The 27,076-nt window shown below is 41.0% G+C and overlaps 1 protein-coding gene across 1 annotated transcript in view; it reads left to right on the plus strand.

Annotated features, from left to right (window-relative positions):
• The first annotated feature begins 20,109 nt into the window (after positions 1-20,109).
• FNBP1 (formin binding protein 1) overlaps positions 20,110-27,076 on the plus strand; it is a 65,535-nt gene continuing 58,568 nt past the window's right edge. Inside the window, exons 1-2 of the mRNA XM_031057302.1 lie at positions 20,110-20,184; positions 26,168-26,283. Coding sequence (XP_030913162.1) covers positions 20,110-20,184; positions 26,168-26,283 — 191 coding nt within the window. The remainder of the gene's footprint in view (positions 20,185-26,167; positions 26,284-27,076) is intronic.

Raw genomic sequence — 27,076 nt, forward strand, 5'->3', positions numbered from 1 at the left:
AGTACATATTTATTTCATGTCTGATTCTTGAAACTGGTAGTGTTTTCTAAATACTTAAGTGGAAGTGATAAGTAAAGGTTACATAGGGGTGTCCAGACCCAACTTATACCCTCAGTGCTGTGCTTTGGGGACAACAGGCTGTAAAAGCACACTGGGATCTCCTTCACCTTTTTCCTCTCTTGGCTAATGGGAAAGAACATGGAGCATGGCACCCACAGGTCCTCTCAAGGGTACTTTAGTGGGTAAGATCATAAGTGTGTGCCACACTTCCCGCCAGTGTCCTTTTGTGTGGTATGAAGCCCTTGAAACAAGTGGGATTACATTGCAGTCTGACCTCAGCACTTCGGTGCTTGTCTTCAGGGTAGAAATGCTCTGGCTGGTGTATTGAATGGAATGAACTTTCTTGAGTATGACGTTTGGTACAGGATGTAGTTTGGGGGAGTTTAGTCTAAATTTGTGGTTAGGTAGTCCAGGAAGATTCTGCCTTTTCAGAACACTGTCACAGCACGGCAGGTTCAGGTGGCCAGAGTGATTGAATGTGGAAAGTTTTATCTTTTTGCTCTGAATGTTTCAGAGGTGCAGACACTGTGGGTTTGTTGCTGTCGGGTTTTTTTTCCACATTCAATGTAAAATTTTAAAAAAAAGCCTGGGGAGGGAGGTGATTTAATCAAGTTTTTCCTTGACCTTTGTGAAAGCTGGGTGCTGCTAACAGCTGTCACTGTCCTTTCAGCCTGTGAGAAGGTGGATATTCAGTATTTGCACGGCTCTTAATTTGCTGCTGGAATGCAAGGGGCTCTCTTGGCCAACTCCTGACGGAAGCGATACTTTGGGGACCACACCTTTTGTTTATTGGGTGTTCCAGGATGCTTTACTATGAAAACACATGGTTTGTGGATATGGGGTTTTTCTTTGTCTTTTAAAGTTCATTCCACATAGGTGCAACTCAGAGAACTTGAAGGCCCCCTTGCTATTTGTAACTGCTAAATCGTTTCCTCTTTCAGTACTCATGCCTCTATTTCAACAGCAGAATTTGTGTTTAAATAGCTGTAATCTTGCATTTCTGCAATTTGCTTGAATGCAGCATTGTTCTTCAATAGTATTTGCCATGTATGGGTGTTGCATGTGGTGGTGACTCACATTTGGAAACCATCTGGAGTACCTGGGTGATTTTGACCTTGGTGGCATTGCCCAGGGCCTGTAATGGGCACAATAGTCACATGTGATCTCCAATGAAAACCCTGTTTTCTTCTGCTTGTAAGAGCATCTGCAGGGGTGAATCTAGGTTTGATTATTGATCCAGTTTTATTGTATGCGGCCCTGTAGCTGATTACAGACAATAGGAATTGTATGTCATCCCACCCATCCCATTCTCACACCTCCTACAGCCCTCCCCCCCACAAGCTCTTTGGGGTTGGATGTTAAGTGTTGTTTTCCAAGACTTAAAAGAAAAGGAGGTGGTGTCTGATGGGAAAAGGACACAAGTAATTAGTCTTGCATGATAAGTCCTGGGTTAACTCTGAGCTGAGAGTTTCCATTATGGGCCGAGCCTTCACAGGTGGGTGGGTGAACCTTGGCAGCTTAGACAATCTTCTCCTGTGGTGATGGCAAATGCTCTTCTGAAATGTCTATTTTATTCTAAATTTGCTGTGAAACTTACTTGATGACGTTCAGACAACTCCCAGAGGCAGAGCTGGGTATCCCTGACCCTTTTTTTTTGTGCGTCAGTTTGATAGAAACTTGGTTCCTGGGTAGTAACATGCTGAAACTTTTGTATATTTCAAGGAGTCTGAAATTTCACGCACAAAAAATATACTATAAAAGCAGCCTAAAAGCAAATACAGTGAAAGGCTGAGGTCAGTAATGAATGCATCATATTTATATTTTTTGCTTGGTTATTCTAAAGCTCTTAGTAAAAGTTGTACGCAGAGTGCTGGAGATGGGCACTTCAAAGCAAAACACACTTTTTATTAGTTCAGTAGTATTAGTTTAGTATTCTGCATCGTTATTTGGACAGTTTTGAGGTAGCAAAATTGTCTGACATTAATATCCCCGTATTTCACTCACTGTTTTAAGTGGTCAGCCTGTATATGCAGATTAGTGAGTGAGAAATAGTTTATAGGAGCTGAGTCATTAGAGAATATCTGCATTCTGCAGCTCACACCTTCGTGTGCATGCCCAGCTCAGGGTGAGATTCGGGGCTGCTGCAGCCTCTGTGCTCGTGCATTGTAAAGTTGGTGCCATCAAAGTCCTTTCTGTGAGCTTAATAAGAGAATTTAGGGTGATGTGTTGTGTAGGGGCTGCCCTGCTCGCAGGTTGGGAGGTTATTGGGGTTGTGTGAGAAGTCCCTGCTGCACCCCTTGGTACCTGCAGGAGTGGAAAGATTCCCTTTGGGTACCTGAAGAGCCGCTGGGACTTTCATGTTTGGATGTCTGAGTAATTTCGTTTACAATTCTGACTTCTTTTAAGAAAGAGGATTTTTATAATATTGTCAAACCACCTATTCTCGTATTTCCTACCTATTCATTAAAGAGTGGGGGATTTACGGTCTTTGAGCGTGAGTCAAGACTTGCAGAATTCAGTGTTTTCCCTTCCAGCCGTATTGTGGCTGCTCAAGATCCCCCGCTTCCTTGAACCATATGGGGAAGGCAGTCAAACATGAGCCGATGTTTTTCTGGTCTCTTTGCAGCTCATTAGTGTTACTCATGTTGTGAAACATTCTTTTACGGCAGGATTTCAAAAGCTGTAAAACACTCTTTTAAAGCTGAATTTCAAAAGCTGAGTTCCGCATAAAGAGTAGGAGCCATTGTTGCACCGTGACACCTTAACTTAATAACCTGTTTTACATTATTGCCTTTGATTGCTGGACAGGTAACCTGCTAATGAATTTTTGGAAATTCACTTTCATCCTGTTTGAAATACTGCTGCTGAGATTGGTTATACACTGAACCCAGTCCAGCTGTCAAAATCTAAAGGTTTGTTGAGTTTCCTTAGTGTTCATGTAAATATTTTTAAATAACTTCCCCCTTCTGTATGATTGTACGCTTCAGATGAAACTTCTTCCTTTCACCCCTAGAAACTCTGCTTTTCTATTTATTTTTTTTCCTGAAAACAATAACCTGGTTAAATTGGCAAAACACTGTTGTCTCTTGGTGTATTGCAGTCTTTGCCATTCTCTTCAGTCAATGGCTTTGGTTCTAAAATACAAAACAGTGGAAAAGTGGGGTGTATATATATATATATATATATATAGTATGTATGTACAGGATATGGTGCTTTTAGTCTTTCTTCTCAAGCAGGTGTGGTGGGGTGGTTTGGATCCCTTTGGAATTTAACATGATCACTCTGTTTGTCTGGAGACAACCTTATTAACCTGGTCAATAATTTCTTTTGGCTCAGTTTATTAAGAACGGCTTGTTGGCATAATTAAATAATATATTTCTTTTTGCATCTAAAAAAACCCTGTAGAACGGCTTGTAGATTAACTCTTCTGTAAGTAAAGTGTGGGAATGAAATATTGTTTGCCTGGTGTTCATTGCTGATCACTGAAGCAGATCATGTTGTAAACCATGTAAAGAAGCAGTTCTGTTGAATGTTGTCCTTAATTTATTTGAGGAAGAGTCAGCCTAATTGGCAAAACAATCAAAAGAACAACAGCAATCTCCCAGATGCCCTCAGAAACTCTGTAAAGCAATAAAACTTGAAAAGGAGTCACTTGGGAATTAATGTCTGGTTTAGAAGGATGGCCCCCAATGAGCTACCAATTCACCCAGATAATTCTTAATCCTGAGGAAATCCCAGAGTGGATTATTCTTCTTGTTGTAGCTGAAATAATATAGATTTCTTCCATTAAATGTGCCACTTGACCATTTCTTGTTCAGTGTTTTTCGAAGTGCTTCTGTTTATAAAAAACATTCTGAAATGTTTTTGTAAGGTAAAACCTTCAGTTCTGCCCCTGCAGTGGGGCTGGTGTAAGTGCTGCTGGTACCATTCATTCCCTGAAGGGGAAGGGTAGTTTGTAGTGTTTAGATTTACTCCTCTGGGAATAGCAGGTACAATTTCTCTCATAAATTATTCATTTTATAGTTCAAAAATTAATTTCAATGCTCTGAGTCTGTGGATGTGCAGATAAAGGAGTGCTACCTATGTGACAGGAGAAGAATTGTCTTGCAAGGATTCTGAGCATATTCCTTATTCCCAGCTGCACTCCTGGAGATTTTTCTCCAATTAACACCAAGAAATTGCTTATTTGGTGCCTTGGACAGTTTTCACTGTCTCAGACTCTGTTCTAGACTGAGCTGCCAGCCCTTCTTATTGAGAATGTATTTAACATTTTTTGTTAAAATAATTTATTTTCTGCTGCCTAATTTTTTTTCCCTGTTAGGGTGCTCAGGCTGCAGTTTTCCTATTTCTGTGCCTGCCTCTTGCTTTTTGTGTTTCAGAGCAGTTTGGATCATTGGGTTGTTACCAGGGCCAGTGCATTGCACATGCTGAACACGATTTCTCTTTGGTTTTTGGAAAGCTGTAGTGTTCCCATTCATTGAAGCAAGTTTCTGAAATTTGGCAGATAGAAGCTGTTGAACAGGGATATGCCTGCTGCTGTTGTTGAGAAAATATTCTTCAATTAGGCAAACCTGTAAGTCCTTGGAAAAATACTACGTTGCCTGTACTCAGCGAAGATGTTATTGACCAGATTTTCCTGGGTGCTGGCTATGTTTTGGCCTTGGAGGGATTTTTGTGGGGCAAGATGAGGTCACCCAGAGAATAATTGAAGCAGGCTCAGTCTCCTTGCAGGAGAGCAGCCAGAATTCCCATGCCATGGCTGCTGAAGGCCAGGGTGGAGCTGGGCAGCTCCTCTGCTCTCAGGCTCCTTTCTTGGCACCCAGAGGGAGAAGGTGGCAGGAGGACAGCTCTGATGAGTGGGATCTGATGGGAGAGCAGCATGGTCAGTGAGCAGGGAGAGGGGCATGGAAAGCATGGCTCCACCAAGTCAGGGTAAAGATCCCTCTGACCACTTTGATTCTTTGTTAATAGCAGCAAACCGGTTCTTCTGTCCTCATGGACTGGTTCTTGTTGCACTCACTGAAGGTGGGTGAGGTGTGTGGTCAGAGGAAACCACCTCATTCAGGAGATTGAATGTGGAGAAGAAGGACTGGAGATCATGCCAGGATCTAGTTACAGACAGTTGGGTCTGCTTGTCTAGGAACTGTTCCTGTGATGGAAGTGCCAGGGGTGATGGAGAGGGTCATTTGAGGAGAGATAATTCAAATTGGCAGTTCTGACAGTGAGGGAAGAAGGACTGGTAGAACGAAGGAAGCAGCAGAAATGAGCTCAGTGAGCTCAGGAGGAGAAAATTAATTTAAACAAAGAAAAATAAGGAACCAGTCAGTAACAAGGAAACAGCTTAGAAAAAAGCACGTAGAGAGAGCAGGGCTGGGCTCTGGGCAGGACTGGTGGGATTGTGCCTTGCTGTCAGGATGTGCAATGGGATTAGTGCATTAGGAATGGCAAGTCAAGAGTTTGATGGGATCAGGAGAAAGTATAGTGGGTGCACAAGGGGAAGGAATAAGCAAGGAGCAAAGGATGAAGATTAGATAAGAAGTAAAGCAGAAAAGTACTGCAGAGACCTAGAAGTCCTCTTCTGGCTTTGTAGTATTGCTATTTTATGTGGCTTTTCCCATGTTGTGTTTAAGTGGAGTTGATGTACTGGTTAGAATGTATATACATTGATTTCTGTGGTTGCCTTTTGCATCTTTACTCTCTGTGGAAGAATTTGAAAACATCCCCAAATAAAAGCTTTATCCAGAATTGTGTGCATTGCTGTTTTTCATTCACTCATTCTGTGCAGAAAGCCTGAAGGAATTTTTTAGCAAATAAGTTCAAAATGTATTTAGATAATATTTTTCACTTTGCATTATACTCTCTGAGGCAGAGAGAAATGCTTTAGCACTTTTATCTTGTATTTACAAAAAGAAAAAAAATGATGGGCACGGAGCAGGGAGTGAATGAAAGTGTGTTTTCTCAAACAAAAGTTAAATGGGGAAGAGAAATATTTCTTGCCCTCTTGAGAGCTGTTGATCTGTGGGTCTTACAGGAATGGTAGTCATTAAGAGTGTGTAACTCAGGTTTTGCTGTAGTAAAAGAAAAACTGGCAGTGGATGAACAGGGAAAGCTGTGATAGAGCACTACAGAAATATTTTTTCACCCATCCTGGCTGTGTCTCCCAGGTATAACAGTCTGAGATCCTTTTGCTTATATGTAGTTACTGGAAAAGCCTAAAAATAAAGGGTGAGAGGAAAGGCTTCTGTGCTGGTCAAGAGCCTTTATTTCCTTACAAGTCTTTGGAGCTGTGAAACATCTGGGTTTCACACAGGATGTTTTTGGCTGAAAAACTGCACAGCTCTGCTTCAGGTTTTGGTGCACAAAACGCCTCCTAAGCAAATGTTTCAGTGATGGAAATATTCGTTAGGGGTTCCTTTGCTGCTTTGCTCAAAGACACCATCATCAGCTGATCTGAGAGGTTCCATCCTCCCAAAGCGCTGCCAGCCCCAGGCTCAAGGCACCCATCACAGATTGTGGCTGCATGCTTTACCTGAAACCCAGAATTGCACCAGCCAACCCTTTAGGTAGTGAGAATGCATCTCACATGACATGTGTGACTGTGCCTGTCTAAATCAGTGCCCTGAGGATTTACAGCCTTATTTTTGGAAGGGGGGGCTAGCTAGGTTCCAGCTCTATTTAAAGATAAAATCAAGTGTCTCTGGCTGTGTGGCTGCATGTGTCCCTCTGAGATGCATTGGAGCAGCCCAGGAGACCACCCTGGAAAGGTGTAGGAGGTTGCATCCATTCCTGGTATGTGTGAGCATCTCCCCACCACCTCCTCCTCTGGATAACTGTTGGGCTGGTTTTATTTTTGCATTGTGGCTCCTATTCTGATTCTTGTCTGCATCATCCTTATACCTGTATTAAGTATAAAATTGCTGAAAGCTCCTTTTCCAGAGGTTCAGTATGACTGACACAAAACAACCTTGAAATGGGAAAGCTGTGATTATTGGAAAACTTCAATTTTAGCTAGATAATGTGCTGTTTTGAAACATATGCACCTAATTTAGGCATCACTGGGGGCTGGGTCTGCATAGTTGTCACTCTTGGAAAATACTTAATCTTGAACAGAAAGGTATCACAGTGCCAACATTTAATGGTCGAAGGGTGTGTTGAATTGTTCCACTAACAAAAACCTTTGCTGAACTAAACAATACAAATATAAATATTTCACTTGGCTATTAGCAGTATTGAAGTACTGGATGGTTGGGAACAGCATGAGAGAATGGTGTGCTCCATTCACACAGAGGTCAGAAGACACTACATGATATTTATGGGTTTCATGCACACAATTATGGACATTTGTATTGACTTGAATCTGCTGTTGGCTTGGTGTAGTCTTCTGTGGTTTGCTTGTGGGTTAATCTCTGGGAACAGAAATAAATGAAATAGTGACAGAGGAATCAAGAGTCAGAATCCACACTAGGAGAGTTGAACAAGTGAAAAATGTCAAAATAATGGAAACTCAGACCCTTTTTACAGTTAGAATGCAAGAATGAAGTGTTTGGGGGTTTTATTCATGATGACACATGTGGTGTTTGGGAGGTGCTGGTCAGTGGAGCACCATTGATTTCCCTCTTGGGGGCAAGGCATCCATCCAACCTTCCTGGCAGGGGGTGGGATTGATTCTTTAATCAGAACAGCAACAATCCATCCTGAAGCTTCCTCAAGGTATTAGGGCTGAATTAAATAGTCTGGGACTGGTGTGTAAGCCCTAATGCACTTCAAGAGGCTTTTGTGGACAGGAGAATTTTGAAAATAATCAGAAGATGAACCCAAAAGTAACAGGAAAAAGCTACAGGCACAAATCACCCTTAAAAAGGAGACGATAATACATTTTCTTTGTGTGGTGCAATTCTTAATGCTCAGATTCTCTTAGGGAAGAAAAGATGCATGAACTATACAGCTCTATTCATGGCACTGCATTTAGAACTTGTTTTCTCTCCTTTGTGTATGTATTCCATGGCTGTTCCAAAAATAGATATGGTTGCAAATACCAAATTAGTAGAATTAGGCATCTTAAAGCCAGGAAATACACCATTTTTAACCAACAATCACTATAGAGGAAATGTGGGATCTTATGCATATTGTGTTATGCCTTTATTTGACAAAATGTTAAGATTGTTTCCTTGTGTGCATTTGCAGAGTCCATACTCTGTGTGAATTTTGTAAGGATAAAAATGTCATGGTTGCATTCAGCTTAATTTGGAATTTTACTTTTCTTTAACTTGAAGGAGCAATGAAACATGATCGCTGAGCTTTAGTTGGTATAGTAAGTGCTCATAAACAAGAACTAACTACAAAGTGCCAGTAGCCTTGTTAGATGTGCTCAGTGATCATTATGGATGTCATTCATCTACAAAAGTACTCAAAAAATAAAAGTGAGGAGCTGACATAACAGCTGTTCTGTCCTGCTCTTAGTTCTCACTTTGTCCATCTCACTCTGCTGACCAAGCCAGGTAAGCAGAAATTTTATTTTTCCAGAATGTTGGAATTCTTTACAAGTATATCCATAAGGCCTGAGGGCTTGATGAAAGCTGGAGTGTTTTAGGGTGGCTCTTTGTTAGAGAATTTGTCTGTGAATCCTGGATGTCCCTAATGGAAACTAGCAAGTGCTGTCTTGAGCGCCTGGCTTCAGAGATGCTCTGCCCAGGTCTTCTCCCATAACATAAACTTCACTGGTACTAGTGGTTCTTGGCCCACCAGTTTAGGCCATGAATTAGCAGCCAAAAATTTGAGGAGGTGGATTTGAACCTCAGGGTTTGTGAAAAACAAACCTTTATTTTCCCTTCCTTGGCTGGAAGCAGTTTGGGCTCAACCTTTGGACCAGAGTTGTAGCTTCCAAAATCAAGTGGAAGGTATTGTGATTGGAACAGCTGTAGAGCACTGAGTGACCTCATTGTCCTCACTGTGGGAGGGGATGTTCTTGTCAATTTGTGAGAAATTTTCTTTCTTCCTTCCCTGCCTTCTTTGTAGGTAGGTAAACACACATTTGTTTTCCTCTTCCTCTCTGAATCAGTCTGGTTCAGAGGCCAAACTTGCTTTCCCTGCTTGGCAGATAAAGCATCTCATAGATTCAAGTCAGTATCCTCTTTCATATTTTTTAGATGATTCAACTGCTCATCAAGCAACTGCTCTATCCCTGTGTTATAAAATGGTTGGGGAGTCATGGGATGTTCAGGGAACTGAGCCCAGAAGCTGCAGTTGCTGTGTGAAGATCAGTAGCTCAGGCCCATGGAAGTCAAAGGTTGGATGGGAGGTTCCTGTTTGATCTTTTAACAAAAGCATTTCTTGTGTGTTTGAGTTCTTTAATCCAACAGGCAGAGCTGCAGCCTTATAATGGATGAGATCTGAAGTAAACAAAGCATAGATATGAGGAAGAGGGAAAGGGAAGAAGAGGAAGGCTGAGATGTTGTTGTGCAGATGCCTTACACCTTAGTCTTGACCTCTGCTGAAGAGAAACTTTACTTTTCTAATGTTCTGCAGCAGAGCAGGTTCTTTGTTTTAATATCCCATGATTTTCCCATGTCCCCCCCCATGCATCTTACTTCCCATGAGTGGATTATTTATTCTCAAAACCAGTTTGTTTTGCCTTTCTTGAGTTACTCATAAGATTTATCTTATCATCTTGTACTTTAGAATTTGCAACATTTGTTTCCAAAGATGCTGCCTAAAGAGCAGTGTGATAACCTCCCACAGACTTGAGTGTCACAAGTGTCACATTTAGCAAAGGTCCTGTAGGACAGCTGAATACACCAAGTAGCAAATAACTTATTCTGGGAGACCCAGAGCAATGGAGAGAGACTTGCTGATGGTGACTTGGCAACATAATAAAACAGCAAGATATTTGCAAATTTTAAAAAAGTGTTTTGAGGTGATGAGTTTTCATTTGCTCTGATGAACTGTAATATCCAAAGCTATGCATCTCTTCCACAAAAATAAGGACTTGCCCTTTAATATATTCTGCTTTTGAGTAAATGGCTAGTACTGTCTCATTTCAGTAATAAATTATTTGGAAGTCCATCCAGTAAGACTTTTGAGGAATGCCTCAGTGTCATTTTAAAAATGTCAATCCTTGTAATGCTTGGATTTCTGCTTTTATTTAGGAAGTGCAATGCTTAAAGTACTGTACTGTTCCAGAATCCCCTTGTTTTGTTTTAGTTTTTTTTAATTTGAGTATTTGTTTGTTTCATGAACTTGGATTTGTTGGCAGTATTTTTTACTGAAGTTCCCACCCCCTTGTGCTGGATAGGCATTGTGCAATCCAAGAACTGATGGTCCCAGTCTTGCAAATTATATGACATGAATTAAAGACGAGAAAGATTGGAAGGATGGAGCACAAGACACTCAAGGATGTGGAAATCCTCAGGCTCTCCCATCTCGTGACTCCTCTGGTCTGGGGTAAAATATGGCAATTTCTCTCATGCTTATGTTTGTTATGGAAGTTCTTCTGTGTGTATTGTGAAATTGTAACTATTGAATGGTTACTGTAGTCTGGGACAAACCTAAAAGTAAATAGAGGATATCTATTTTATTGTATCTTCTGATATTGAAAAGCAATATAGCAAGCTGATAGTACAATTTATTTTAGGTATTGCAGTGTTCCCTGGATGTTATAAAAGTGTTTATGTCTGACAGCCACATTTCAAAGAGTTTTTTTCAATGTACTAATTAATTCTCTTCAAATAAATAGTCATTGAAAAAATGAAATACAACATCAATATTTAATGGCATCTGCTTAAAACCCTCCCAATCTAGACTTCTGAAGTTGTGTGGGGGTGATATTCACATATCCCTGATAAAGGGAGGATGGAATGTGTGTGTTTTCTTTTCATTTGAGGAATGAGTTACTCCTTAAAAATGTGATTGTGAGGTGCCCTACATGGCCCTGTGCAAAAATAATGTAGTAATCAACTTCATGTGTCTGTGGAGACTGTTGCACTGTGAATCCTGTGGCTGTTACCAGAAAGGGAGATTTTCTTTCCTGAAAGGAATGACCTGTTCTCCACCTTGCAGGCTTGTCCAGTTGCAGCAAGTTTGCAGAAGTTGCACTGAAAATGAGCTGCAGTTCTTCTCTTGCTGCAGGAAACAGTGAGCCCAAGTGACCAACATCTTACTGTGCACATCACATTGTTTCATGTTCCTCTGCTGAGCAGCACAGCAATGAGCTGACCTAAATTCATGGTTCTCTGGTGAGATGTCAGTCTGCTCTTAAGCTGTTTGCAGCACTTTTATCTGTGAGCTGGCTCTGTTTGATGTTAGTGCTGTGTTATCAGCTGCTGATGTTAAATGGAGAATCATTCTTCTTGTGAAGAAGTGAATTTGTGACAGATTTGTGAGCAATTTGTGGGCACTGTTTATGCCAGAATTGGGGAATCCATTATTTTGTGGAAATGACAAGCATTTGTTAGACTTCCTCTGACACAATAGTGTCAGAAAAGAGCAGCACTGTGCCTGCCATCCTCTTTTAATGCTTCATGGTTTGTTATTGCTGTGATAGGAAAATACAAGGAGCAGGTTGTAATGTAAGCATTCCTTGTGTTTATTTGTTGGTGGTGTTGTGATAGCCTTCCACTTGATCTTCCAGGAATGTGAGAAGAGTGGAAATCAGGGTGACATATCTGTAGTTTTACTCACAAAGTTCCACCCCATGTGCTCTGTGAGCAGCATACTTTGCTATTACAGAATCCTAATAAACCAATTAATTAAGAAATATTCCTGTAACACACACTGTGCTGTCACACTGACCCAAACTTAACCAGCAGCTCTCCATGACAAAGATTTTAATAACATTTAACCATGGTTTGTGTTAGTCCTTTGACTAAGCACATCATGATGGATGTGGTGTGGTGGTCTTGGTTTTGTTTGCCCTCAAGACACAAGAATGCTTTTTATTGCTGTCCCAGTAACCAGTCCAAAGTACAGCAAGCAGCTTTACACTTGAAAAACTGTAGCACCCTTTCAGGAAATATCTGCGGCGCCTCAGATTTTTTCAGCCTGCTCACACATTCAGAACCCCGGACAAGCAGCTTAAGATCTGAATGAGATTGTTCACCAAATGAGTTGGTGCAGCATATTAATTTGCTGCTGCTTCTAAATGCCTGCAGTGTTACAAGAGCCTGCAATGGCACTAAAATACCAGGAGCTTTGTTGGCTCTAAACTCCTTAAAAGAGAGTTTTAAATTCTTGTCTGCTTGCCGTAGCCTTACCAGCTTTATAAAGAATTTGGCGTTCTGTACTTCAGAAAGGTTCTGCATCCTGGCCTTGGGAAAGTTAGTAAGATCTTTTCCTGGTAGTATTAATTGCCTTGGAGCTTGATTGTGCTCTAGGTTTTACTGTATAGCTGATTATATGAGCCTCCTATTAGTGCCTTTATCTAGATGCTATTGGATATGTTTATTGCATGGTTTTATGCATAGGATTTATGGTGCAAAAATATTTGCCTTTGCAGTTAGGTAAATGTCCTGGGGTGACTTTATGGTGCTTGTAACATAATGTGGTTTTAATGAGGCTGGATGTAGCCTCAGCTTGATTTTATGTGTATTTTAAGTTACTATTTAAATGCCAGAGTAGGACTGATATGACATTAAACCTTTTTTTTTATCTTTGTTGAGACAGCACACTCCTCCTCAAAACCAATACTCTGCCTGGCAGCTGGAGTGGGATATGAATTGTTGTCAACAACTGCTAAAAGTTTAAAACTTTAGAAGTCAATTTTCAAGGTCTTGAAGTAGATTATTTTATTTAGAGGCTGAACCAAATACTTTAGTGAAAGCTAAAAAATCCAGCGTTCCATGCTGTCCCTTATTTCACTGTTCCTGGGTTTAAGCAAATATGTACTTCTAGAAGATGGGGTGAGCAGAGGCAAGTGGTCAGACTGGTGTGACCCAAGTGTGGTTTTTAATCTTGGCTCCAATAAGCAGTGCTCTGATTTTCTTCACAACTTTACCTGAAAACTATATTAATAGGAGGCTGTTTACTTATGGTATTGTAAAGATATTTATTTCTTCAAGTGCAGTGAAAGCTTGAAATCTATATCATGGTATCATCGTTGCAGCATGAGTTATAAAATATTCACATGTGTTTTTGGAACCTAAGGAAATGAGATTGTTGTCACAAGAAAACTGGATTACCCCTTTTGCTCAACCAGACTAGCCTATCCAGCTTAGGAGCAGAATCTCCTTGCTGAGGGAAGCAGTCCTTACTTAAAGGATCAAAGGATGTTGCTCTTCTAGCTCAGGATGGCAAAATGTCATTTATTCCTAATGCTTAGGTTTCCAAGCCATATTGGTCAAAAGAAACTGTAATTGTTGATTTATTTCCATAAAATGTTCTGACTGTTTTTCTTTGAGAGGCCGGAGGCTGTGTAGGGAGCCAGGTTTGGACAGTGTGTAGCTGCCCTACTTTCTAGAAACTGTAATTTCAGGTTGTCTTGGCTGGCACAGCATGGCCAGCAGAGTGAACTTGAGCTTTGTTGCTGGGGCTGGGAGTGTGGCTGTCCTGCAGCATCCCTGTGGCACAGGCAGCAAACCACACCGCGCTGTGGTTCCCCACGGGGCTCTGATTTCTGAGAGCTGGGCCCAGCTCTGGAGCTCTTGGGGTAAAGGCAGCACTCAGCACAACGAGGCTGCTGTTAGGCTGGGGAGTCTTTGCTGCTGCTGCAGCTTGCTTTAAATGCTCTCTGGTCAGGTGCTCAGGCACTGAGAATGGATGGGTGGTAGAGACAATTGTGCAGTAAACTCTGGTTCTGCACGTTTCATCAGCGTCATTTATGGGCTAGGGAACTCTGATTTCTTGCCTTTTACAAGGCTGGGTGACACGTGGTTTCTTTATTCTTCTTGTGTGAATGTTTGTTTAGTGTGATGGAGTTAAATTTACATCTTTCTCTTTAGATTCTTGCAATTGTCATATTACTGTGGAGAATGTCAAGCATCCCTGAGTGAGCAGCCAGAATGACTCTGTCACAATCCTGGCTGCATTGTCCTGCTCTATTGACTCTGCAAACCTGAAATGTGTGTGGGAGAACTTTCTCTTGTAGTCTAGCATGTAATTTAATTGATGTTTGTTTGGTAATTTGCCTCAGATTAAATTATTCATTGTCACCACTGAACAAATGCTTTGTATGCTTCTAGTGGGTCAGCATTTTGCACAATGTTTCCCCCTTCTTATTCCACCTACTTTGATGCATTCATTTCGTTTTGCTGCAGTCTTAGAACTGAGAGCAACTTCTGTTGGGAGAAGGGGGAGACCCAGTGGACTTTGAGAGGCTTTGTGCAGTGATTATTTAGTTAAGGGAAATGTGATTACTTTTCCTCAGATTTAAACTTTGATGTAACACCAGCTCACACTACAGTTAATGGGAGTTGTTACCTGAGGATAAACTTCATAGAAATGTCACAGAAGTGAGCATGTGAGAATAGGAAGATATGCTCTTTTCCTCCAAAGGATAAGAGACTGAAGGAATTGAAGAATTACTATCAATAGCAATTCATGCTTTGATGCACAGGTGGATGTTTCTGATCTCAGCAAGATCTGTCAGTGGTAGAGCTGCCACATTAGTTTTGGTCTGACCATATTTTAGCTTGGTAATTCTGTGGCTGTACAGGTGCTGTTGTCTATGGTAGAGGAGGAGAAGCATGGCAAGGATCAGCTTGAAGTTTGAATATTTTATGCAAGTGGGATCAGACTGAAACAATGTTTTTGTCAAAATTGAGATAAATGGCCTAACTAGGACATTGCAGACTGCAGATGCAGCTGGGGTTAAGGTCTTCCCTGAATGTTTATCAGTGAAAAACTGAGAGGAGAAAGGTATTGGGTAAAAGAAAAATATGTGACAGGATGTTAGAGGACTGTCTTGGTTGCCATTTTTACAGCTACACGAAGGACCAGGTTTTAATGTAATAAAACTGTGTGAGAAACCCTAATAGATGGATTTAAAACATAGAATCTCTACAGCTTTCTTTTGGCTCTTTGCTTATATTTCTGGCCTAGTTCTAGAATTTATCCATTTTTTGCCAGTGTAGCTTGACTCCATTCCACAGAGTGGAGTGTATGAATAGATAATTCTGAATTATGAAATGCACTTTGAACAGAATATGTTTGTTAGCGTATTTTGAAGCGACCAACTTTGTTGCTTGCAGACATTTTAAATGTTATACACTCTGGCATTGTTGTTCTATCCATTGCATTAGATTTCTGAGTTGCATATATCTCTGATAATCTTCCTGTTCTGGAAACTTCACTATTTCTTGGATCAAAGTGGAAGCACCTAATCTAATTTCTGGGTTAAAAATGGAATGCAGTGGCAGATAGAAATACTTCAGGCATAGCAGTAATCTTATTTGGTCTTGAGTGTGAAGTGGTTCTTGAAAAATCTAGGATTGTATTTGTCATGTCATGGTATTTAAGGTATTAAATGCTTTCTGAACCCCATCTACAAAGAAGTTTTTCAGCAGTTTGTTCCATTTAATTTCGAAATGAGAGGAGGGAACAGTCAGTTCACATCTTCACTTTTCTTTTGAACTTTAGGGAAGGGTTTGGAACACCCTGAAGTGGAAGAGCTTATTTTTTTAACCCTAGATATTGCCATTGCTCCAGTGATTCCAGGACTCAGCCTCAAGCTAAGCAGAATTAGTGATTTTTACAGCATTTTTCTTTTCTGAGTGTCTGCATAAACATCCTGGAAGGACACAGTGCCTGCCCTGGGGTTTGATCAGTTCTGGCTTCGCAGCCAGGGGAGGAGGTGAAAAGGAGTAAAGGCTGTTGTGTTTAGTGAATAAATACATCTTTGCATTAACCTGTGTAGGAAAGAGCTTTGCACACGTGCTCGGTTCTACACCCACCAGGGGATTTATTTAGTGGAGATTAGAAGTTTTGCTGTTGAGAATACCAGGCATACCTGACAAGACCTTTGCTAGGTTTTTTAACTGTTATCTTTTGGGGCTAATTTTGATAGAGGGAGACCAAGGACTCTTATTTGCAAGGTGTAACAATGTTACTGATTGTTTTTAAGTGGTGGTATTAAAAAAAAATATCAAATTAATCCCCCCAAATCCCTTTCCTAAACTCAAGTTGTGTGATCTGAGCTGAATCATATTCAAAAAGGCTTGATACTAATGAATAAATTTTGACTTTGAGGATGCATAAAACAACTTGGGTATCCTACGTGATGAAACCAGTATGGCATTGGTTTGTGGTGAAGTTGGGCAAAAAGTTAATTTACAAAAAAAAACATTCCCACAGACTGCTACAGTTTGAAGTATTGTTCTTGTGGATAAGATTCTGCTGCTGTGATTCAGTATGGTTTTGGATAAGAGGGCAGAATTGTCTTTTTTGTGTGTGTTCTTTTAAATGGATCAGCAGGCCTATTTGGTTTTCTATTGTAGTTATCCATGCCATGCAATAAGCAGGAAGACTCTATGGCTCATTTTTAATAATCAGTACACAGCTGCCCAAAGGGGAAACCGTGGGCAAGAGCTCTTGTTGATCTTTGTTTTAACAGCTGGTATTATTAAGGGAGAGCTTCACAGACTGGGAGAAAAAAAAGAGGATGAAAATCAGTCAACAGTTAATCCAAGATGTGGCCAGACAGCAAAAGATTTACTGGGAATTAGTTCTAAAATTGCATTTGTTCAAATAATTCCAGAAGAAACGAATGGGTGTGTATTAAATGGGGGAAGTGGGATGGTGCTGGGGAACAGTGAAAAGTTGCAACATTTGTCAACTGAAAAACCTTCCTGGAACAGCAGCAGCAGTATATTTAGCATTGTTACCATGCTGCAACTCCTGGGGGAGGCAGCTCGGATCTGGAGCTCTGCTGCAGCTCATGATTTATACCCTGCTAGCAGCAGAGCCCCACAAACCAGGAGGATCTGCTCATTTTCAAAGTTCTTGTTTATAATGCACGGAACAGTGAATCCCTGTGGGTCCTTGCAGCTTTCAGGCTGCAGCTCTGGATACTGTCAGCAAAAACCAAATCTTTATCCCATTCCTGTTCCCCCAGGATGAGCAGAAGGAGGAGGCTAGCATTGCTTTGTTTTGTTTCCTTGTTTTTAGATTTTTTTTTATGAGATTTGTGGGTTTAATTAATTCTAATGGTAGAGATGCATCATCTCTGTGGTCCCAGTAGATTTTTAGCAGTTATGAGCCTTTGCTTAGCTAATGAGTCTGGATTTTAAAGTCTGGATTTTGCTGTTTATGCTCATACCTAGTACAAGTAAGTTCACTTAAATCAATTGAATTGCACTAGAATCACCAAAAGAAGTAGCATGTGCATGTTTGTCTCCAATTTAAATAACTGAACAAGTGCATGAAAAGGTTGAAATGCACTCAGTCCTTCAATAAAAATAGTCCTAAAACATAGCATCTGGCATTAGTTGAAGTTTCTCTTTCATTATCTTGTTCTTTAAGAGCTTTCTTACATCCTGGGTTGTAATTTGCACATTATAATGTATTTTGAAACAAAACTGTGTCTTGTTCTGGGGTTTCTTGAGTGTGTTTTATAAGCAGAATTGTAGGTTTGAAAAGAAGTGTTCCTTTCTGAATGGGCGGCTCGTGACAGATGGTTCTCATTGTGGCAAAGTCATGCAGTGCCTCAAACCTCAAAGTGCATAAATTCATTTGAAGGAAATGAATTGCTGCTGCATCATGGCCATCTATGAAAAGTATCCTTGGACATTGAAATGGTGTTTTTTGAGCCTTGCCTTTTCCTTATTCAGAGAGCTATAAAATTCATTTTCAAGAGCACAAGAGCATGAAACTGTGACACTTCTAAGAAGCACATTTCCTTTTTCAAGAGATGTGACATTATCTTTAGAAGGATCTCCCACTGATAACAACACGTGGTGCCTCAGTATGGTCTTTTCAGGTACCTGTTTGAATAAAACCAAAATAGCACCTACTGCTCCATGATGGATGTACTTCTGTCCATGCAGTCTAGGACATGTAACCTACATAATTTACCATCAAAAACTCCCTTGTTCCAAGAAAACAAAGGTTTTTGTTCTCCTTTGTTCTTATTTGTCCCTTACTATCCGCTACTTGGCTCAGTTGCTGTTTCTCTTCATCACTTGTTGCTCATCAGCTTTGTCCTGCTGCAGCTGAATATCTGATCATCCTCCTGCCTTCCCCCTCCCCAGAATTAATCACTCCTCTCTGTTATCTTACCTCTTTCAGCATCTTTGAGCTGCTGCAGTACCAGCAACCACATCCTCTCTGAGATGGTACATCCCCTCTCTCACCTTCCTTCCTGGCTGCTGTGTTAGCACGGTTACTTGCCCTGTTGCTATGGAGGAACTACAAGTTCTGCTTTACCACATCCTCTACAGGATACGTAGTGGGAGGAGGAGGCTTGGTTTGACCCCAGGATGGGGAGCATGGTGGAGGGTTTGGAGCTTCATTTGGTTTGGGCAGAGTAAGAAGGGGTAAGAGCAGCCCTTGGGGGCAAGACCAGGAGGTTTCTTGTAGGATCACCTGCTCCTGGAGCTCCACTGCTTCTGTGGCCTCTGACTCAGAAACTTCTGGCTGCTGCAAGAGGAGCAGTTTCACTTCACAGTTTAAGCTGTCAGCAGAGAGAAGGAGACGCTGAGTGTGTGTGTGTGCGTGTGAATGCCTTGGCAGTGGATGACATCGGTTGTACTCACCCCGGGAATCTTCTCCCCGTGAGCCACGTGCTGGGGTTTGCAGGGCTTCCATAAGAGGTGTTTGTTAAAGTGGGTCACCATGGCTGTACTCCCAGTGACCTCCACAGCAGGCAGAGCTGGCCTCTTGCTGACCTGTTGCTGCTCAGAGAGCCACTCTCCCTCCCAGCCCTGCTTTGGGAGCTTGGTGTTGGCTTTGCTGCTTTCACTGCTGTGGGCTCTGTAACCCAGTGCTGTGTGTTGGGCACCTTCTCTACAAGGAGGTTGAACCTTCACCAGCACAAAGCTCACCCCTTTCATTAGTGGGGATGTTCCTGTGCAGCTCTGCTGTAGGTGGATATTTAAGTGAAATGTTGCAATCAAACTGGTTCCGTGTCAGCCCTGATGATCTGGTTGTGCTCCCAGGACTGGCCATGCCTCAGAGCAGCTGGAATATTCATGGTGCTCTCCAGGTGCTGGCCTTTGTGCCAGCTGCTCATGGTTTTCCTCAGAAGTGTTTCTTGTTTGAATTAAGTCAGGTTTTTATCCAGGTAGGGTTAAGGTATGGCCAAAACCTGCCTGTGGGACAGCACCCTGGATTAATTAGCAGGAGGGGTCACTCTTGAGTTTGTGGAAGGTGGTTTTTGGGGTGGAGATGAGTGTGGTTGGTCTCAGAAGCAATTACAAGGCTGTGCAAAGGGCCTTGCTATTATACTGGGACAATCTACCCAAATTAAAACTAGCATAAGTATTAGAACTTATTTTGCTTTCCATCTTCAGCAAAATGCTGAAGGAGGTTAAGCATTTCAAGGCTGAAATATGGCCCAGAAACTGCTTTGTTCATAATGTCTATTGAAACAGGCGGGATAGTAGAGATGACTTTATCTAGCAACATCAAAAGTATTTCAACCTAAAACATAGTTTGTTTCCACTCTTGCTTTCTGTCAATTCCCCTTCACACAGGTTTGAAATACATTCAGTTTCCTAATGATGCAGCAAAGAATCTTCTATTTCTTTTTGTGGTCTCCTAACTTGATAAAGTTACCAGGTGAATGGGAGAGATAGCACAGTTAACCTTGAGGGCTTTATGGAAAAATGTGTTTAGGGGATGGCAGTGAAAGGAAGATGGAGATGGGCAAGTATGATGGCTTTTTTCTCTGGTCTATTTATTATTCAGTTCAAGCAGAACTGCTGGTAGAAGGTTGGGAGGAATTTATTTTATACTTGAAGGGTAAAATGAAATTAAGCATGTGTGGCTGAAGAGGTGATCTGCATGACAAATGCACATGATCATAAATAGCTTTGTTAGCAAGAACCGGATGTGTGGGGGAATGGAAGGTTCAGAAAACAGCCCGTGAAGCCACAGCACGGTGCGAGTGTGAACCTGGCAGAGATGGTGTCCCTGCCCCATCCCTCTCTGCTCCACAGTGCTGTGAGTGCTCCCTGTCTCTGCTGCAGGAAGGGAAAGGTTGGTGTCCTGTGTTCCATATATAATCAGGGATGTTTGTTTAGCGTCATTAACTGAGGGTTTCACTGACTTGCTGACAAGTTTTGTGTGGGAAGTTGATTCTCATCAGTACTGGCTGAGTCAACAGATGCTGAATTGCTTTGGTATTTTCTACTCCTCTCTGTTTTCTGGAAGGCTCTTGCAGTGGTAGCCTGTATTTTATGCATTTTCTTTCATTATTAATTTGCCTGGAGACTGTTAACATTTGCATATAGCTTTATTGTAGGTCTCTGAGGGTCTGTGATCTGAATTCCCCTGTATTCTGCCAGCACTGGAGTGCCATATGGGACTCTGCCGAGCCTGTGAAGGGCTCATCCTCTCGTTAATTATTTTTATAATTTGAAGTTGTTAAACCATGGAATCTAAAAAAGTAATTTAGAAATTGAACACTCTAATGTATTCTTGATCTTCACTTTAATTCCTTTTTGCCTATGAAAGTGAATGAGAGTGTTTGAAAAAAAGGTATGGGAGGAGAAGGTATGATCAGAGGTAAAAATTAGCTATTAATTCCCCTATTACTATTTTTGTTATTAATGAAAGTAAACAAATAATCTTGTGAGGAAACTGAATCAAACTCACTGGGAAATGAGATAGTAGAAAGTCTTTAAATATTCTGAATATTCAATAGTCCTGAGTCTTTTATTGTATTGCTGCAAGAGAATTACAGGAGGCATATGCTAAAAATAAAGGCTTTTCATTTGCTATTAGCATCTGCCTTTTCATCATAGTCTTTCTTCATTATTTGTCTCTGTGTTAGCATTCTTAATTTCACAGTTCTGCACTGTCACTCCTGACAGCAGCAGGAAGGGTGACAGTGACAGTTTAGCCTGGATACTGGTACAGTAAATGCTGCCAGCTCAGTCTACTCTGGGCAGGTTTGACAGGAAGATTTAAATTGCAGAATTAATTGGTAAATTCTCCTAGAATTTAAAGTTTTGTTCACAGCTGAAACCAAGTAGAAACCTCAGTCCTGGCCTGGCTAAGTGTTGGAACTGGGCAGGGTGAGTCTGGCTGCAGGGAGACTGAGGCTGCAGCTCAAGAGAAAAGTGAGGGCATCCCCTTTATTTCAGTCAATATTAAGGCTGGAGAACCCCTTGGAGGCAAGTGAGGGTCCATCTTTGGATCTGAATGCCATGTGTTGAACTATTTTGCAATAGATGGAAGCCTTCTAGAAAGAGGAAGGAATATCTCACTGAGCTGATCTTCAAAGACCTCATGAATAACACTTTATTGCTCAATAATTGGTTGTACTCCATGTTATGTGGCCGAGAAATGGGAAGAAGGTTTTTCTTTTGCCTTTTTTTTTCCCCTTAATGGCCAACTTTCCTCTTCCCAAAATACTTCACATAGCTGGGGAATGTGACTTCAGGAGGGCAGTTGAGAAGTGAAGGGGATTTGACAGCTTAAAGTAACCATTCAAATGAAGCAAAGCAAATGGGCAGCACTATTTCCATTTTAAGCATTGTCAGGGTAACAAGCATGCAACTGAATTTCAGAAAGAATGCATGGATGGGAGGTTATTTGGGCAGCAGTAAAAGCACCAGGAGAGAATTAATGGGAACAGAAATCAAGTTAGAAAATGAATTTAGAAACACACTTTGCCTTAGGGTTAAAATAGTCAAAGCATTCTGGGTACTTGGATGTCAAATTCCTGTTCAAGTTAATAACTAAAGTTCTACTTTCCTCTTTTGAGCTCCAGTTTTTGGGTGCATGCTCAAGAATATGTTAAGCTCTGAGCAGTTTTTTTTAAGTAGCAGGGGCTCTGCTTTCCCACCTGAGTCGGGTGGATCAGCTCCTGTATTGCAGCTCCTCCATCACCTGGGGAAGTGTTTGTAGTGGCACATGTTGCTGGCTTTGGGAAGCAGGTGGAATCTGATGGAGGGGGTAAGTTACAGTTCCACAAGTTGTTTAATTACATGCATATTGTGATGGGCAGTTAGAAGTCTATTCTTTTTTAGTAAGCTGATACCACAATTAACACAGGCACTTGAAACTGGGAGAAGATGAGATTTGGCAGGTTGGAAGGACATAGTAACATGAAGGCTGTGGTGGGAGACTACTGTGACAGACAGCTGACTGTCAGTGCAGGATTTCTGCTCAGAAAACATTCTTAGGTGTGAACCAGTCTCTGAGCCAGAGGAAAGTAGTGAATTCTTCTAGAAAATGTTTTGGTGCTTCTTTTTCTGGGAAAACAGGTGTGGTGTGACCTTTTGTTTCTCCCTCACTGTGGCCATGTGGGAGCATTCTTACTGAACATTGCATCACATTTCTTGCCTTGTTTTCTTGAATGCTAAAGCCCTGTGGAGTTTATTGTTTCCTAATGTTCTCCCTGACTGGAAGGGTGAGGATGCTGCAAAAATGAACAGAGGAGAGTCTGTGTATTGAAACTGAGAGCTGAAACAGCAGCTCCTGGGGCACCTGAGCCCTCTTGCAGATGATGACTGACCCTGCAGAGTGGCACAGTTCACCTGCTAAACCATCTCTGCCAGGGCTGGTGCACTTTGTGTATTCTTCTCATTAGACTCCAGAATAATTGATAGAGGTTTCTAGTTTCCTATTGATAATGCATTTTTGTAATGAACTTTAAGAAAAGTAAATCAATTTCCAAAATGTGTTTTCAATATTGATTATTTGAAGGCATGATATTATTAACTGCTCTCAAAAATCTATTCTTCAGAAGTCCTATTTTGCATTGATTACATGTATCCCTGGACTTTGGGATTCCATGAATTGAAGGTTATGCTGGACACATTTTGTGTCCTCTGTCATCCCTTGATTCATTAACTTCAATTCAGAGCCTTTGCCTACCTTCAGTGTCCTTCCAGATGCATGGAGCAAGGAGGGCGATCTGTGTGGTGTCCCTCTGGCTGCACTGCCCTTCCTTTGGAATCTCATGCTCAGCCAGTGGTGGTGTTGCCAATTTTACTGACTTTTTTTCATCCTCAAGACACTCAGCAAAGGGAAGGGACAATGGAATGCATGACCCCAGTGTAACACACTGCTGTGGGGCGTTGGCTGCTGAGTGAAATGGCACTTGGGGCCGCACTGTTCCATGCCCAGAAAAGAACAGAAACTCTTCTCTTTAGCAAATTTGCAGAGAGTTAAACTTCCCCTTCTCTCTCTTGATAGTGGAGGTCAGTGCTTGTACTTTTGAGGTGGTTCTGCCTAGAGCTTGGCACAGGGCAAGTGCCTCATCTCACTTTATAAATAGAAATTCAGCATCTTCCCCTGGTTGATCTGTCTGACAGCTGCACCACTGTGCGCTCCTCTTACACTGCTCCTCAGGGAGTTTTATTTCACCAACTTGGCCCAGTGAAACAGTCCAGCAGGTCCCTCTGTGGGATGCCAGCCCGTTTCTGGGCTTTTATTCCAACTCTGATCTAAATGATGCTCTGAGAATTGATGCAGGGTGGGATGATGGTGGGAGTTTTGGATAAGCCACCACCAGGGTTGCCTTTTCAGGGTGAACCTGCTCTGTCTTGAAATCTGGATTACCTTGAAGGGCAGGACCTCCTTGAAAGGCATTCTTTCCTCTGGGAAACCTTGACCTTTCCTCTTTGGATGGGGTCACAACAGGATAATAAGTTAGTTTATCAGATCACATTTGTACCAAGAAAGGTGGTTAAATTTGCTTACAGGGATTACAGGGTGAATTTCCCTGCCTGAGATTTCCCTTCTCTAAATCAGGAGTGTGTGAATCCCTGTAAACTTGTGACTAATGGACTTCCCCATGGGGTATTTATTTTATATGCATGTGTTTATGTTAAATAATGTAAATTGTGGAAGAGTAGGGTGTGGGAGAGCTAGAAGACCTCTTTATCAGAAACCTTAAAAAGGCCATGTTTGCATTACTCTCCTGATTCCTGCATAATCCCAGAGATGGAGAGGTTGTATATTTGAAGCAGAGCAGAAGGTGCTTCTCTGTGCTGGCACCAGACTCCAGGCTGAGCTGAGCCCTCTGGCAGGAGGAGGGCCATTGTTACCCCTGATTTTGCCTTCTCTCCAGCTGTGAAACTGCCTGAAATTGAGATTTGTGTATATGCAAACATGTATGTTTTTAGTCTGTGTATTCCCTGTCTGCAGAATGCACACATCCTCTTTCTGAGTTACTGATGCTACACTGATTCAAGGGTGATTTATATTGCTGGAAGTAAGGATTTTATTTTGTGTAGTTTGAATTTTTTTACTCCAGTTGCCCTTAAACACTTTCTCGTACTTTCTGGAGCACTTAGTCCTGGAGCACTTAGAGGTTCTTTACTATTTTTCTAACTTTGTACTATTACTTTTTGCTGTTCTGCCTCCAGTGCCTCTTTATTGACTAAAACTGACTTAAATTGAAACCTAGTCTGGTTTGGCTGACTTGTTTTGAAATAGTACCTGATGCTAAAGCAGAGCAAACACTCAATGCACAAACCCTGTGTGTCCCATTCCACGAGCCGTACCTGCTGATTTCACTCCCTTCTTGATGGTGTTTTGCAGATTTTGTCTTCTTAACATGGTTCCAATTTCCTCCCTTCATATTACAGTTAAGCAGCTTTATTAGCAGGTTTATTTTCTTTATTAGCAGGATTATTTTCTTTATTAGCTCCTGTGTCCATGACTATTCAAGGCTGGCAGAGTCCCTCCTGCCACCAGTGTAACTCTGTCACAGCAGATGTGCTACAGAGCAGAAAGTGGTGTTTGATAAAAGCAACATATTCACAAACCAGGCTTTGTTGTAGCTTTCAGTTATTTTTCTGCTCTGTGTCTAGATGGAGTGGGCTTGTCTGGCTTTTGTATCTCAGTGATAGCTCTGCCCACTGAGCCACAGGGCCAAATCTTTTCGATGCAGAGAAGCATCACTTGTGTCAGAATCTTTGGTAGTGGCAGCTCAGCATCCCACCCAAATCTAGTGCTGTGGGTTGTTTTTTTGGAAAACATTGTCAATCTAATTTGTAGATCATACAAACTTACTCTCTATTTTCCTTGGAAACCATTATGGAACCTGATGCCAAATAAGTTAGGCTGATACTAAAGCCCTTGTTTATTTTACAGTGTATGTCTGTCAGAATAAGTATTCAATGTATTACAGTTTAAAAATTATATTTCAGGTAGTGTAGAAACAGTTACTTCTGCAAAGCTGTGTGGAGTGGATTGTGGAATTTGAGTGCTGTTGAAATAACCAAATTTTGAAAAATAAGGTGATTATCATTGAAATCTGCAGATAGTAATAACTGGCTTGGATAATTAATTTGGATTTAGAGTTGCTTAATTTCTCTTGGCATTTGCAAATCCCAGACTGACTTGTGGAATGTTCTTGATTTCATTGAAAACATGTGTGACTGTTTTTGAGGGCAGCAGTATTTGAAGAACAAAGCAGTATCTGTATCTGAATGGAGGTGGACAAGAAAACTTTCAGAAAACATAGTTTATATCATTTTGGGGGGCATTGTGTTGTCTGTTTTAGAACAGACAGGCTACAAAGGAATTGAGGTGTGCTCTAAAGAAAAGATTAACTGTTCTGAATAACATTTTAAATTCATAGCACTGGCAAAGCTAGAGTTTAAATCTACAATTTTCATATGAAAATCAGAATTATTAATTGGGAGTAGATCCCAAATTCATGGAACTTCTATTAATTCTTCAGAGTAAAACAAAATACTGTCATGAGTATCTATTTCTTATCCTACATTTAAGTATTTATATTAGAAGATGGTATTTAATAGGATTGTCAGTATTTCTGGAATGAAACTGATTCAGAAATGAGTAATGAAGAGTGTTGCTGAATTGGGCTCATGGTAAAATACAGATTTCTGTTGTTAAAAACCTGTCTCACTATAAAAGTATCTAACTGGTAATGGAAAATATTAACAACACTTTCTGTATGGTGATACTCCCTTTGTAAATTAATTTTAAGTTGTCTCTGTGTTCAATGAGACTAAACTATTTTTTTTATTCATTGCAGGACCAGTTTGACAACTTAGAAAAACACACGCAGTGGGGTATTGATGTTCTGGAAAAGTACATCAAGTTTGTAAAAGAAAGAACAGAGATTGAACTCAGCTATGCAAAGCAGCTTAGGTAAGTTGATATGTAAAATTCTGGACTTTGAGTTGCATCTTTTCAGAGCCTGTAATCAACTCAAAGTTTGCTGTGTCAGTGGTGATTTTGTTTATAAAATAGCTTTTAGAAAATAGCTTTAATTTAGAGATTGAAAAGTAAAAGTTAATTTAAGATCCTGTTGTATTATATCTGCTAGTAATCATATGTTTTGGAAAAAGAGAGGTTATTGAGGTGGCTGAGCAGCACACTAGGGCTTACTCACAGTTTATGCATGATTAATGGCTCAGGCTTTGAGCACAGCACTGTAATGTTTTCCATGAAATTGGGGCTGCTGTGCAAAAATGCTGAAGGGTTTAAGAATTCAATGGAATAATGATCATTTGTTAGGAGAAGTTTAGGTTTTCTTTTACTAAGACAGGCCTTTTTTGAAAGTGCATGGGGAGGAATTACAGGTCAGAAAGTCAGGCCCAGCCCTTGGTAATTTTTCCTATGTAGTTAAGAAGGTTACAGCCTGAGATTTGAATTACAGTTTTATAAACTTTTGAGGTGTCTTCTGATCAGAGCACAGATTTTTGTGAATTAATCTCAAATATTTGCTGCTGGGTACTTTCCACATGTCCATGTCTGGTTTGATTGTATTCAGAGATGAGAATGTGTGAACCAGACACAGAAAAAATCTTCCTTTAGGTCAGGTCCTGGGGAAGAGGTGCTGAGAACCCTCCCACATGAGTAGATATCACCTTGCTTTTCCCAGGGAGGTAGAAAAAACTGAGAATTGATCAGGGGTGAGAAGGGAAAAAAGCACACAGGG

The sequence above is a fragment of the Geospiza fortis genome, unplaced genomic scaffold, assembly GCF_000277835.1.
Source record: "Geospiza fortis unplaced genomic scaffold, GeoFor_1.0 scaffold27, whole genome shotgun sequence".
NCBI lineage: Eukaryota > Metazoa > Chordata > Aves > Passeriformes > Thraupidae > Geospiza > Geospiza fortis.